Genomic DNA, 14,105 nt, shown 5'->3' with positions numbered 1-14,105 from the left:
CAAATCCAACAAAACTCGAAGATGTACATGTTGCGTCGGAATAATCGGCGCGCGCGCATGAGAAGATGTATGAATGTACATGAAGCGAGATATGTATGCAAAGATAGAGTGATGTGGTATTCTATCCTCCCTGCTTATCCTTACGGGGAAACGGCGTGATAGTTTGTTTATTTGTTTGTTTTTCAAGATGCAGGTATTTTTTTACACCTACAACTGTATTTTTGGTGTAGTACACCAAAATTTAAGTGAACTGTGTACCTTCAATTTTATTATCGCAATACTTTGATATTACGATTTTATTTACATTTGTTACTAGAAGTCAAATACAAGGAAAACAAAAAACATAAAATAATTAACATTTATTGCTTTTTATTACGACTTTTAATATATGATTAAAATAATAATTCTAAGAATTATATGCACATAATATGTTATTTTATAATGTATAATTTACAGGTTAAAATCAACTTAAATAAATATATATAAATAAATTTTTTTTTAGGCAATGTGGTTACAAAGGCATTTACAAAGCTTAGCTTATTGAAATATTAACTATTGAGCTGAATACACTTTTCAAGTTTGAAATGTGAAAGTTACATATTCTTCAAATTAATTGAAGTGAAACCAGTTAATGATAAGTCATAAGTCCTGTCAATGCCTACAATCCTTTCATCTTCTTTCATCATCTTCTTCAAATTTATTTCACTCTTTTGAGATATCTGTCTATCTAGAAAATATTTATAGAGGGTGAATAATTTCATCATTTCATCATCATCATTCTCTTTTCGTACATAATGGTGTATAGGGCACTGCATTGGTATACCAATCACCGGGTATCTTGATCATTTTTGTCACACGAATGTGAGATGATCAGTTTTACGCTTCAGGTTCCAGTCCAGGGACTATGAAATATTCTAGTGTAAATACGAGTACATATTTTTAAATAGACCTCTTACATGGTAGACGAACGCGCTGACCCCTTCACCACGAGGCTAACAATAATCTAGAAGGTACTAGATTATTTCTCATCTTACCATTATGTTAACATCATAGTATAAAATAATTTTTTAAATTTGATATTCGTTTTTAATTTTTGTATAAAACTATAAGATTCAGCATAATTATCTAGAATATTATGTCGATGTACTTGTAATTTTCTCAAACTAAACGGTTTGGGTAGATAGGAAGAAATTGCTTTAAGGCAATATGCCTAACCTTATCTTTATATATATAATTCCTCTGTACGTGTGATGTCACCAAACTCCTCCTAAACGACTTAACCGATTTTTGTGCGGTGTTCAGAGAAATATAGATCTTTGCGCTGTGCGTGTTCGTAGATATTAAAATCTTCAATCTAATATGTAAAGTAGATGTAAGGAGCATAAATGTTTTATTAATCGATCTACCAGGGTTGCATTCGAGGAGAATGCATTTACAAAAAATGGAAAGATGTTGGTTTTTTGTGTAGAAAAAAAGTTTGTTTTTGAATGTTTACACACAAAATTTGTTTTTTGTGGATCTCAATCAGATTCTTTCCTTAAATTCCTTATGATTTCTACCCATTTGTTTCTTTATACTGGACTTTTGGTAATACTAAAATAATATTAAATTCAATACATTTTAAAAAATCGTATTCCTACATATGTACACCCCTCTGTTGGTGAGAATACCTGAGTTTGACGTTTGGAAAAAAATCTCATATTTGAAAAAATATTTAATTTACGTTTTGGAATTCAACCATAATTAAGTACCAAGGTACCTCTTTGAATTAAATATTTGAATATTAACAATTTTTAGTTTTGGAATTCAATCACAAACAAGTATCTAGGTACAATGAAAAGTCTTTTGCCAACGTTTGGTCAGGACAGCGTCTGTCTGGTCCGCTAGTATGTATATAAATTGTATACGTATATAAAGTGTTAGATAAATAAAATTATATATAAATTTTATTATACTTCTGAATTAGTCATTTTGAATTCCCGGAAAAACGGTCATTCCGTTGGCCACGCCCCTAATTCGTCACGATTCATGTTTGTTTGTTCTTGGCCATTGAAATTTGAATAGAACAATATCACGAATCTTGAAGTCACAACCGAGGCCAAACACGTCGCGTTTTTCTACGAACGTATTTTCATTGATTTTCTTTTTTACATTTTTATATGAAAACATTTCTCTTTAATATCCATATTGATTTTGAAAATAGAATTAGTTATTCTAAACCCATTTTATATGTTTTTCGTAGTATGTGATATTTCCCTATTAACAACGGGATTTTTAATTTTTATTATGTGCTGTAATTTACTACCGTAATTGAGCTTCAAAGCCGGTTGTGGTTATAAAAATCTTTTTTTAAAACTGTTTTTTTTTTTTAGGAAATCAAGAGTTAACTTTGCCTTGTGTACCAAACAACAAATTGATGTATAATGGTGTTGCTTATCCCCTGAATAATTTTTATTGTTCCGCCAGCACATTGAGTGACGTTGTACTAACAGGAAAACCTTGTGCGAGTGGTAGGGGAGAGCTAATGAACCTTGGGTAGGTCATCATACTGACGATTCATGTTTTTGTCTTTATGTGAAAAGCGTTTATAGGCACCTTTATTTATTTTCCTAGACACTATTTGTACGTTATGGATGATTTTTAATTTTTACTAATGTTTTTTGACCCCTTTTTTTACTAATAAGGTCGTACTGATTAGTATCTAAGACCTCTCCAAGATGAAATTACTTTTTGAGAAATTCTCTAAATCTCAAAAAAGGATTGAGGCAGCATTACCAAACAAACAATGGATATTAGATGCGATTCAAATTTCAATTTTGAAAAAATGTATTAATATAAAGCTGCATTTCAAACATACTTTTTTATACATCGGTGGAGTATAGCGATGCTCAAAAAGTCATGAGGAATGTAAATGTCACTCTATTTAATAACCATCACGATTAAATGTGGAAGATTTTCAATCAACCCGTCGGCGCGGCGTCGCATCAAAAACACGAAAGTCTGTTATTATTACAAGAATTTCTAAATAAATAAAAAAAAGAAAAGAGCCTATTTCACACATATAATTCTCTCAATCTAAACGGCACGGTAAAATTATCGTGGATTGAAATTCATGAGATTCGTTTGTATTTGATAATATTATCATTTTTCGTTTTTTTTCATATTTAAAAATTAAATAAAAATAAATCTTAACGTTCTTATAAGTAACCCAAATATTTTAATTTTGGTGACAATTTTCAACGAATTGTAAATAATTTACTATTATGAAATGGAAATCAAGTTGAGGTAGTGTGGGGCATGAAAATTTTACATCATATTCAGTAGAATGTTTAAATAAGAAAACATTCTACAGTATTACTACAAAAAAATCATAAGTACTGTTTCGTACAGCTGGGCAAAGTGAACAAAAAACTGTATATATTATGAAATGCATGAATAAATAAATATAATTACCATTCACCATCTTTGAAAAAGTTCAAAAGTTCTGTTCAATAGGAACAATACCCTTCACTAAGTCCTAACGCTCCTATATACCTGCGTGAAAATTTTCAACGCTTATCAGTTCATGGATTACCTCTTCGTTCTAATTCTCAAGGCACTCTCTTAATTCCCATCCACAAAATCTCTTTCTTCTCTAACTCATATAGTGTCCATGCGGATCGACTGTGGAATCATCTCCCAAAGATATTACTACATTATCTCTGTTTAAATCACGTCTGAAAAAACATCTCCTTTCTCTTCCTTAAACTCTCCTCCTTTCCTTTTTCATCTTTCCTATTTTTTTTTTCCTTTTTCCCAGTGAGTAATAGTTTTGATTTAAGGTAATTTATAAACAAATACTTTTATCTCTATTTTTATATATTCTTAGCTTTTTTTTTTTCTATTGAATATGTTCTTTAACTTGAATTATAATTAAAAAACTTTTATTTTATTAGTTGGTTGGAAGAAATTGTCATTTGGCAATAAGCCCGCCAATGTACAAATAATATTATGTACAAAAAGTTAAATAAATAAAAAAAAAAAAAAAACACTAAATATATCAGATACGTGGGAATAACTATTGCCGAGTTCATGAAGTCTGTTTAATACGGCATTACAAGTATACACTGTCCGTGAATTGTTGCCACAAAAGGATGGCACCTGTCTAGTCATTCTTCCAGGTACCCTAAAGTCAATGAGAGATAATAGTTTAGGGTAATCCCATATTGAATTTACAATTTCCAATAAATTTAAAAGGTCTATAATTTATCTTCTATTGTTAACAAATTAAATAATGAAAAAATATTTCTTGGATACGGCTCCATTCGATATTAGGAGAATCGTTTTACCCACAGATAAATTTCTGGGAGTCTTTCTTAATTCTGATCTTTCTCTTGATGCTCAAATTAGTGAGATGATAAGTTTATGCAGCTACTACAACCAAAAACATGTTCAAAAATTTACCAGTCGATGCCACCTGTCATTAGTAAATGCTTTTTTAGTGTTTAGAGGCCATAATCGTAATAGTTTATACGCAGATTGACAAATTAATTCAATAATTTACCTACATTCTGTATTAATAAACGTTGCAGCCAGACAATTTTTTTTATCCTTTCAGTCATATCACTCCCCTACATCTGGAATTACACTGGTAATTGCACAACTCTGCTCCAGAACATCTTTAAAAATTCGATGCATTCCAATACTTATGGCACTTCAACAACTTAAAGAATATTCATATATCAATGGAATAATTGAACAAAGTTATGCAGAAAGCAGCCCGTCCACTATTTTTGAAATAATGTACTAAATAATCAATTTCATGTTCTGTTAAAACCAACCAGACCGTTTTCATTAAAAAAACAGTAATAATCACCTTTTGAAAATAGCGTCAATCACAAAAACAGCAATTCTCAATTTGCAGAAAACACCCACAACGCAATAAAAATCTTACGATACTTAAAATAAAAATCATTGAAACTGGTCAAATACGTAAATATATTTTTATTTATAAAATTAAAAACATTTAATGCATTCATTGTTTATAATTTATCGAAGTCAAAAATACGTCATACTGTTGTGTAAATTTAATCATTCACTCTTTTCATAAAAGTGCTATTATCTCAGTTTCACTTTTCTATGGCTGGCTGTTTTCTGCATAACTACGTTCGATTGGTCTATGGTTGATGTAATTATTAATATTCAAATATTTTTGGAATAATAATTGGTTTATGGTTGATGTAATTATTAATGAATTATTCTATGTATTTTAATTAAATATTGTTTTAATGTTTTCAGATTCAACTCTACGAAGGGGTTCGCCACTTTAGTAGAAGTCTGTTATGATAGAATCAATGAAACCAATATATATTCTATCAATATTATTTACGGAAAAACAATCGCAAGTAAGAGATAACAAGCTTATTTGTATATATTTAACATGTTACAACAGAGGCAAAGAACATTTAAGAAAAGGTAATATAGAAGTCTAGGCATTTACAGAGCTTATGACCTGTCAATGGCTGGTTTAAGTGGCCACTTTACACACTGTGTAACATGCACCATTCTGCCCATATTCGAACATCTATATTCCTTCAATTCTTTCATCTGTTGATGTTTGTGAAGTTAAAGGGCTGAAAGCTGTTGTGTTCTTTGTCTCTGTTGTAATATGTTAATATAAACAGCTCCCCAGGGAATTAGTTCCAGTCCTTGTCTACAAAAATTTGGACAAACTCAAAATATTGTTGATAAACCCACCTGGTCCATGAAGAAGTATGGAAATAGAAAAAATAAGAATTTCAGGCGTTGCCTAGTATGTAGGTGAAATAATTTAATTAGATGAATCTCCCCGCATAAATAAAGGTTTCAGCTCTTTAACTTCTTTAACTTCTCTGTTCGAATATGCAGCTCTCCAGGGAGTTAACCCCAGTCCTTGTCTACAAAAATTTGGACAAACTCAAAATATTGTTGTATATATTTGCCTTGTAATAATTGTGGATTTTTTTTACATAATTAACATAATTTCGGTCAGTTAAACAATTCTCGACGCAAATAATTTATTATAAAAAACACTTGTGTCATTAAAAAAGAACGGCGTGTTTTTAATATGAATTGCATTACGTTGCATGATAAAAAAGCAAATTTTATTTTTACGCAAATTCATTTTATTTTTACTGGTGTTGCATTTTATTATATTGTACGACCAAGTAAAAAGTTGTTATTTAAAATTTTCTAGTACATTTTATTGAGAAATGACGTTTGTTCTGTCAAGAACCGAAATTATTACATTTTATTGGGTTAGGTTTGAAAACTTGACTATTTTCTTATCTATTCGCATTTCTATATTATTTATAGGTATAACACAATAAATTTCCTTTTATACCTTGAATTTTTACAAAATCATTGTTATATCGGGATCGCAACAATTTTGGTCAATTAAAAAGAACACTTCCAAACTATAACTACCGCTCTGTATATTCCAGTCCAAATATCATATTTATTTTATTTAGGGACGAGGTTGTGAATTTTTTTTGTTTTTTTGTCAAAAGTTTGAGAATAGCAATTAGCAAAAGTTGACATTTTTACTAGATATTTTTAATCATCATTTATTTTTGTATGATTTAATTTGGTACTAACTCTTATTTGGCATATTATTTATTACTCCTTTTTCTTACTAGAGTATAGGGTGAGTTTCTAGAAACCATATCTCAATTATCATTTCAATTATGTTTATATATATATATATATATATATATATATATATTCTTTTTCTATAGATTTCAATGACCCTTTAAATTTTTATTTTTAATGAATCTAAATTTGTATAATTCATATTTTAATATTTATTTCTGATTATCTTTTCTACATTGTATTCTTTGGAATTTTTAATTTATTATTTATACCTGGTTTTTATTATTATTTTACTGTATCACATGTCATTTTAATTTTATCTGATTAATTTTACTATGAATTTATTATTGTTAATTATTATGGCTTGACACGGGCACATCTTTTAAAGCTTTAATTAGTTCATTAATATCTAAACGAGAGTAATTTTAAAAGAATGAATAAATAAGTAAATAAATATTGGCAAATAAAACAATAACTGCATCACCTGTAATTAATTCTTATTTTCACGGTTCATCTGTCAGTTTCATATAATTTATTATTAGAATTATGATAGACATTGCATACTTATGCACTCATTGTAAAGCAAAGTGGATGTAATTTTCCCAAAGATGCAAATAATTAAAATTGTGGGAAAACTCAATCAAAAGCCTATTTGAAGCTATGAAGCTACTTTTCACTAACATGATTTAAAAGAGTAACGTTATTTTCTATTTCTAGACGCAGAGATTGAATCTGATCGACCGTCATTTAGGAACCAAGGTCTAACGTACGCAATCACTCCTAACCAATACAAGCAAACTGAGCAACTGAATCGTCTGACAGTTCTACTGGGAGCTACTCAAGCAGCCAAGTATATCACCACCTCCTCCTACCTATCCAGGGGACATTTAGCTCCTGATGCTGACTACCTCTTCGGAAGTTGGAGCACAGCCACTTACTTCCTCGTCAACGCTGCACCAGAATGGCAGGTAGTCAATACAGGAAACTGGCTGAGGGTGGAAAACATTGCGAGAGATATTGGTATTCAATTACAACAAAATTTGACCGTGTATTCAGGAACATACGGAGTCAGCTCTTTACCCAATGCATCGGGAGTCAAAGTGGATTTGTACCTCTTTGATAACAATAAGTTGCCTGTTCCAAAATGGTTCTGGAAGATCATTTACTCTGCATCCACAACTAAAGGAATAGCATTTGTTACTTTAAATAATCCACACGTCACTTCTGAAAGCGAAGTTCTTTGCACCAACGTTTGTGCCCAGACAAACTGGACGAGAGCAGAATGGACGGATTTCTCTAAAGGATATACATATTGTTGCAATGTCAACGATCTTATAGCCAAAGTTAAATTATTGAGTCCACTTGCTATTTCTGGGCCAATAACGGGAACTTAAGTGTTTAATATAATTATGATATTTACTAAGTTCTTTGTTTATCTACCCATCTTTCAGCAATCATTATATTTTATCATATGTTGATAATTATAAATGATTGCAAAGCCTTTAAATTTTAAGCTTTAATTTTTCATAGCATTTTTACCTTATATAAACCTAATCGTTTAAAGGTTACTAAATTGGACTCTTATTAGCAGACACTTTAATATCAATAAAGGTAAAATAATCTGCCTTGCGTCCAAAGCAAAAGACAAGGGACTATGAAATATATGGTACAAAGAAAAACCTTTTTTTAACTTTTTTAATAATTTTCGCTTACATTTCATTTGCACACAGTTTTTTTTTACATATTTTGTGATGGTTATAAAAAATAATACTTAGGAAGTTTTTTTAGAACAAAAAAATCAATTTTGCATTGATTATATTTGATTTTTTACTGCCATTTGCTCGTGCAGTTAATAAATAATTCTCATTGTCATATCTAATATAAGGAAATAAAATTTTAACACCCAACTGAGAGAGGTTTTAATGCTGTGTTTCCTATTGAAGCATGTTTGGTAATAAAACACTCCTATTAACTTAAAAGTTTCACGTTGTTTAATTAAACATTTAAAATGTATTTTAAACATGAACAAGGAAGCATAATCCTACTTTTTACTCTCCTAATTACTCTTTTAGTCTCAGTCCGCACATAAGGACGGCAATAAACTATGGGATAGATGTAATCACCCCCTGGTAATTAATTAAATATAGTAATTAATAATATGCTAAAACGGCGTTGTTTCCTATTTATCTAGGAAACCATTACTTAGGAGCATAAATGCCACACAAATCATTTGGGCGTGACCAAGGTAGAGTTTAATAATATAAAAATACATAGCAAAATACCAAATAAAAACTTTTATTGATGTATGAATACAAAAACAATGATAGAACATTTGTAGATATAATATATTGAATTTCTCTACTTAGTTGTATGTTTGCTTTTGGTTCCAGTTCAGTGATAATGCAATATTGTAGTGTAAAAGAGCCCATTGCAGGTAAAGTGAACCAACTGTAAAAATGATCCAACTAATGTATTCTTAGTTTTAACTCTGTGTGCTTTTTGGCTAATCTGTCTGGATAATATTGATAACAGAAATGAAATATAAACGTTTACTTCACCTTTAAAATGTTTGTCAGTTTACTTCACTTGCCAGAAACCTCAAGCATGGTATGCGATCGTATGGAAGACTGACTATATTAAACTTTCAAGGATTTTTTCGTGAGAGAAGTTCATCATCATCATTCCCTTTCCGCACCTAATAGTTCATAGAGCACTGTATTGGTAAACCAATCGCAGCGTATCGTGATGATTTTTTTGTTACGTTAAGGTAAGATGATCAATTTTACGCTTCAGGTACCAGTCCAGGGACCATGAAATATTCTAGTGTGAAAACACACTTTTAAATAAATATTTCAAATCAACCATGTCGAGAATTGAACCCGAGACCTCTTGCATGGTAGGCAAACGCGCTGGCTATTACACCACGAGGCCGAGAGTAGTTAACGAGTTAAAAACACTCGTCCAGAATTAGGGTTATATTTCTCACGCAGAACTGTATTCTTTATTTGCCTCGACATAGACAACTATGTATAGCTGTTAACTATATTATTATTATGTAACTTTCAGCAACCCCTTTCAGGCGCAAGCAGCGTTGCCAGTACTACCGATTTTGGGAGGAATCTACCGATCTTCTGAATTTTATTGAAATTCCACCGATTTCTATACATTTCCTTATTCTCCATAAAAAAATATTTAATACAAAGAAAACGAACACATATTACAATAAATTTATTGTTTGTTTGCTCACTTAGGTTACCATCTGTTGATTGTTAAAAAAATGCTTATCTATCGTACATAAGTATTTAATGAATTATATATTAATGAAATTAATTGGTGAATGTGATTCTCGGTCATTTTCAAATATATAATATTGTCGCATAATAAATCATGACCATAAAATTTCAAGACATTATTTAAAACATTATACATGTCTTTGCCTATCTTATGAGGAGAAATGTAAGGGGATCACCTTTCATATAAAAAAACGATAGAAATGGCTTTTTTTCAGTTAATTATCTATTTTCTATTTCAATTTAGTTAAATCATTGTTTCAAACGATTTTTTCAGTACTTCAGCACTTAGCAGTTTTTTTAATATTTAAAGAACTATAAAATATTAATTATTTATTTGTTTGGCAATTTTGTTTGACAACAAAGCTTGACTAATGATTGTAAAATGACCAGGATATAGAGAAACAGAGAAGAGCGATCAGTGTCAGGGCCTCTATGCTGCAAGACGCTTCTACCTGCAAAAAACTATTTATACCGAGTCATTGACAGGCTTACAATACACAATACTTGAATTTCTACAGAACGGGTATTAATATGCATCATTGAATATATTTTATGAAAATACATTTAACAGATGTATCTTTATGCATAAAAAAAATAAATACATAGGTAACTTAGTGTGATTTAATTAGTTTATTTCGCCGCATAAGATTATATCCAAATATGTATGCCTTAAACCCCTGAAGAGTTTGTATGGTTTTACAAAATACAGTATTGTTGAAATAGAAATTAAAATATCAGCATAAACTCAAAGTAATAAGACAAGATTTACCTGTATTCAGGGCCAGTTTTGCGAGCCGAAATCAATATATTTTGGTGATTCATATATTGCAGTCCTTTTGGTTTTCAATTGTTCATTAATCAAGCGTTTTCGACTGTTTAAAACAATGGCGCTTTAATTTTGAACAACTGTCATATTTATTTTTGTCCCTCTCCTCTCCTCCTCTAAAGTCAAATCTACCGATTTATTTTTCAGAATCTACCTATTTTCGCTTGATCTAGCAACCCTGGGCGCAAGGCACCGTGGAGCAATTGGTTAGGTTAGGTAAGATAAGTAAAATGCCGCAGAGCAGTTGGTTAAAGGGTCAACTGTGAAACTGGTGACTTAATATCAGGTTATGGTCCCGTGGCTAGTGTCTCGGACTCACGGACCAAAGGTCCGTCGTTGGAATCCCACTCTACCCCAACTTGATTCCATTTTCTAATAGTGAGTTATTTACAACTCGTTGAGAGTGGCCCTCAAAATTAAATATTTGGGTAAATCATAAAAACGCAAATATTTCTTTAAAAAAAAAAAAATCCAAGTTCTTTTTTCTCATTGGTCTGGGTGCCGAAATTATGTTTTTCATATCTTCCTTCCATATCCTCCCATACCCATCTGCCGACAAGCCTCTGGAATAGAGGCTTATCTGGTTATTCCTTACAAAAAACACGTTATCGTTTTACTTATCTTAGTTTCGATCGGACATAATTTATGAACAAGATATGAATAGGCTTCTCGTTACAATTAAAAGAGCAACGCCCAAGTTTTAGGTGTCGCCGTCGTTAGCGTACATTCGCGTGAGAATGAGTGTTTACATAAATATCGGTTTATTGTTCCCTCGACAATTAACGTGTAATAAGTTTTGTGAGCTTGCACCCTAAACACTACGAATACATAAATATAGGACAAAGGGGTGAAGATTTTTTTAACGTAAGAAATTTTTTTCAAATATTGAATTTACAAATAACGAAGATCTTTCAAGAGAATATGCAAACCAAGCCAACGTAACATGTACACGAAGATATCAGGGATTCCTACATGTGATTGACTGCCTTAAGTACAAAATGCTCTGCAAATTTTCACTGCAATATTTCACATCTTCACTTTTTCTACTTATTAATAACTTAAAATTGATCGGGTTGTGGCCCTGTGGCTAGTGTCTCGGACTCACGGACCAAAGGTCTGTGGTTCGAATCCCACTCTACCCCAATTCGATTCCATTTTCTAATAGTGAGTTATTTACAACTCGTAGAAAATGTCCCTCAAAATTAAATATTAGGGTAAATCATAAGAACGCAAATATTTATTTTCCTTTACAAAAAAAATATATACAGGGTGTTCTTTAAACCCTGTCACATCCGAAACCACGATGATCAGTATGAGCAAGAAGACATATTAGCACATTAAAATATTTTTTTAGAACGAATAAAATTTAAAAAAAAAAAAAAATTAAAAAACAAATGGTTGCTAACTTCTGCAGGAGAGAAACGAGGAGGGGGAAGGGGGGAGTCTGACACACCGTTAACCACGCGGCCGCGCCCCACTCACTTTTCTCCTGCAGAAGTAAGCAACCATTTGTTTTTTTTAAATATTTTATTTTTACAAATTTTCTTCGTTCTAAATATTTTTTTAAATATGCCAATATGTTTTCTTGCCCATACTGATCATCGTGGTTTCGAATGTAACAGGGTTTAAAGAACACCCTGTTTATATATATTTCAATTTTTAATTTAGAACTCCTGCAAAAACGGGCATTGTGTTCACCACGCCCTTAATACGTCACGATTCCTGTTCATTTTAAGATTTATTCTAAACCATTAAAAAAAAATTCGAACATCATCACGAATCTTGACGTCACAATTATCAATGCCAAACATGTCGCGTTTTTCTAGTGACGGATTTTTTTTAAATATTAAAAAAAAAGATTATATATGAAAACATTTCTTTACAATATTCATATTGATTTTGAAAACAAAATTCATTATTCTAAATCCATTTAATTTTTTTTTTTTTATTGGTATTCGTAGTATGTGATATTTCCCTATTGTAAATCATTTTTTTTAAACCACGGTATTCGCTCCAAATGGAGAGACGCTTTTTTAAAATAATAATTAATACCAGTATCGGGAGCACCGATTACTTGAAAAAAATCACCAACACACGATAAAACCGTCATAAAAAAATAATTCTTATCGTTTTTTCAAAAAACGATATTTTATCGTGTATATTGATTCCTTATTTCAATAATTTATATTGGGTGCCAATGAAATATATATAAACTTCATATAAATTATAAATAAGATTACCTTCAGGCTTAGTTGTAAGGTGTAATTTTTTGAAAACAATGCTTTTTCACGCGATATGACGCGAATCACAGAAAACTATCTCCCGAAAAATTACGTTTCAAGCGAATGTTGAGTTTTAAAAAAACGTTCCTCAATTAGGAAAGTCGAAAGTCATAATATTAAACTTAATTGCAGGCCCTATGGAATGAAACGCTCTCCAAACAGAATGGAAAACTGTGAGTGTGGGCATTTCATCCGAAAAACTTAAAACCTTCGAAACCTTGACGATTAAAATAATTTTTATTGAAATAACAAGGGTTTCAGCTTTTACACTTCTACTTTAATTTTTTGTAAATTTATAAACACGTAATGCAGGTACTATTAAATTTTTTCATAAAGATATGTTTTTTTCATTAAATGCTAAGTTTCTATGGTATAATAAGAATAATTTATCTCTAAAAGTAATTTTTTTTTTTTACTGATATTTGTTATTTTGCGTTATTCATTCAATATTTTGCATCATGACATGGCCAATTTCGAACATTATTCTTGAATGATATTCATATGCAAAATATTTCTTACAGTTCATTTTAAATAAGACATTTTTTACTGCAAAGGTATGTATGATATTTGCTAAAACTGTTTTGTTTTTCATACATAAACATTTATTATAAGTAGGTACATATCAAATACCTTAATCAATTTTATTATTTTCAGAAACATTAAACAAAAACGATGCTTATTTTCTGCTATCGCAAAACAAGCTGGTTATATATAACAATGTATTGAGCATGTTCAAATGTTTGTAGACAGGCTGAATTTCCTCCCTGGAGAGTTATTTAGATGTCGATTTGTTGCAACATAGAGGGAAAACATATTTGAGAAATGGAAGAATTGAAGAAATATTGATGTTCAAACATAGGCAAAATGGTGAATGTTACACAGTGTGTAAAGTGGCCACTTAAACCAGCCATTGACAGGTCATAAGCCCTGTAAATGCCTAGACTTCCATATTCCCTTCTTTAAGGTATTCTCCATCCCTGTTGTAATTTGTTAATCTTAACGACTCCCGAGGGGGTGAAATCCAGTCTTTTGTCTACAAACATTTGGACAAACTCAAATATTGTAAATGTATAAAAAATTGTGAAATGGTTCAGC

At 30.8% G+C, this 14,105-nt stretch overlaps 1 protein-coding gene across 1 annotated transcript; it reads left to right on the top strand.

Annotated features, from left to right (window-relative positions):
• The first annotated feature begins 1,749 nt into the window (after positions 1-1,749).
• Positions 1,750-8,516, top strand: LOC148283340 (salivary endonuclease-like). The gene is made up of 3 exons (XM_088223663.1): positions 1,750-2,535; positions 5,278-5,384; positions 7,327-8,516. The coding sequence occupies exons 1-3, from the start codon at positions 2,417-2,419 to the stop codon at positions 8,001-8,003; spliced, it is 903 nt and encodes a 300-aa protein (XP_088079789.1). The 5' UTR covers positions 1,750-2,416; the 3' UTR covers positions 8,004-8,516.
• The last annotated feature ends 5,589 nt before the right edge of the window (positions 8,517-14,105 follow it).

The sequence above is a fragment of the Micrasema longulum genome, unplaced genomic scaffold (genome assembly GCF_059751315.1).
Source record: "Micrasema longulum isolate JH-2025_06_02 unplaced genomic scaffold, ASM5975131v1 h1tg000247l, whole genome shotgun sequence".
NCBI lineage: Eukaryota > Metazoa > Arthropoda > Insecta > Trichoptera > Brachycentridae > Micrasema > Micrasema longulum.
The sequence above is the reverse complement of the archived record's forward strand: the minus strand, read 5'-3'. Positions and strand labels throughout refer to the sequence as shown.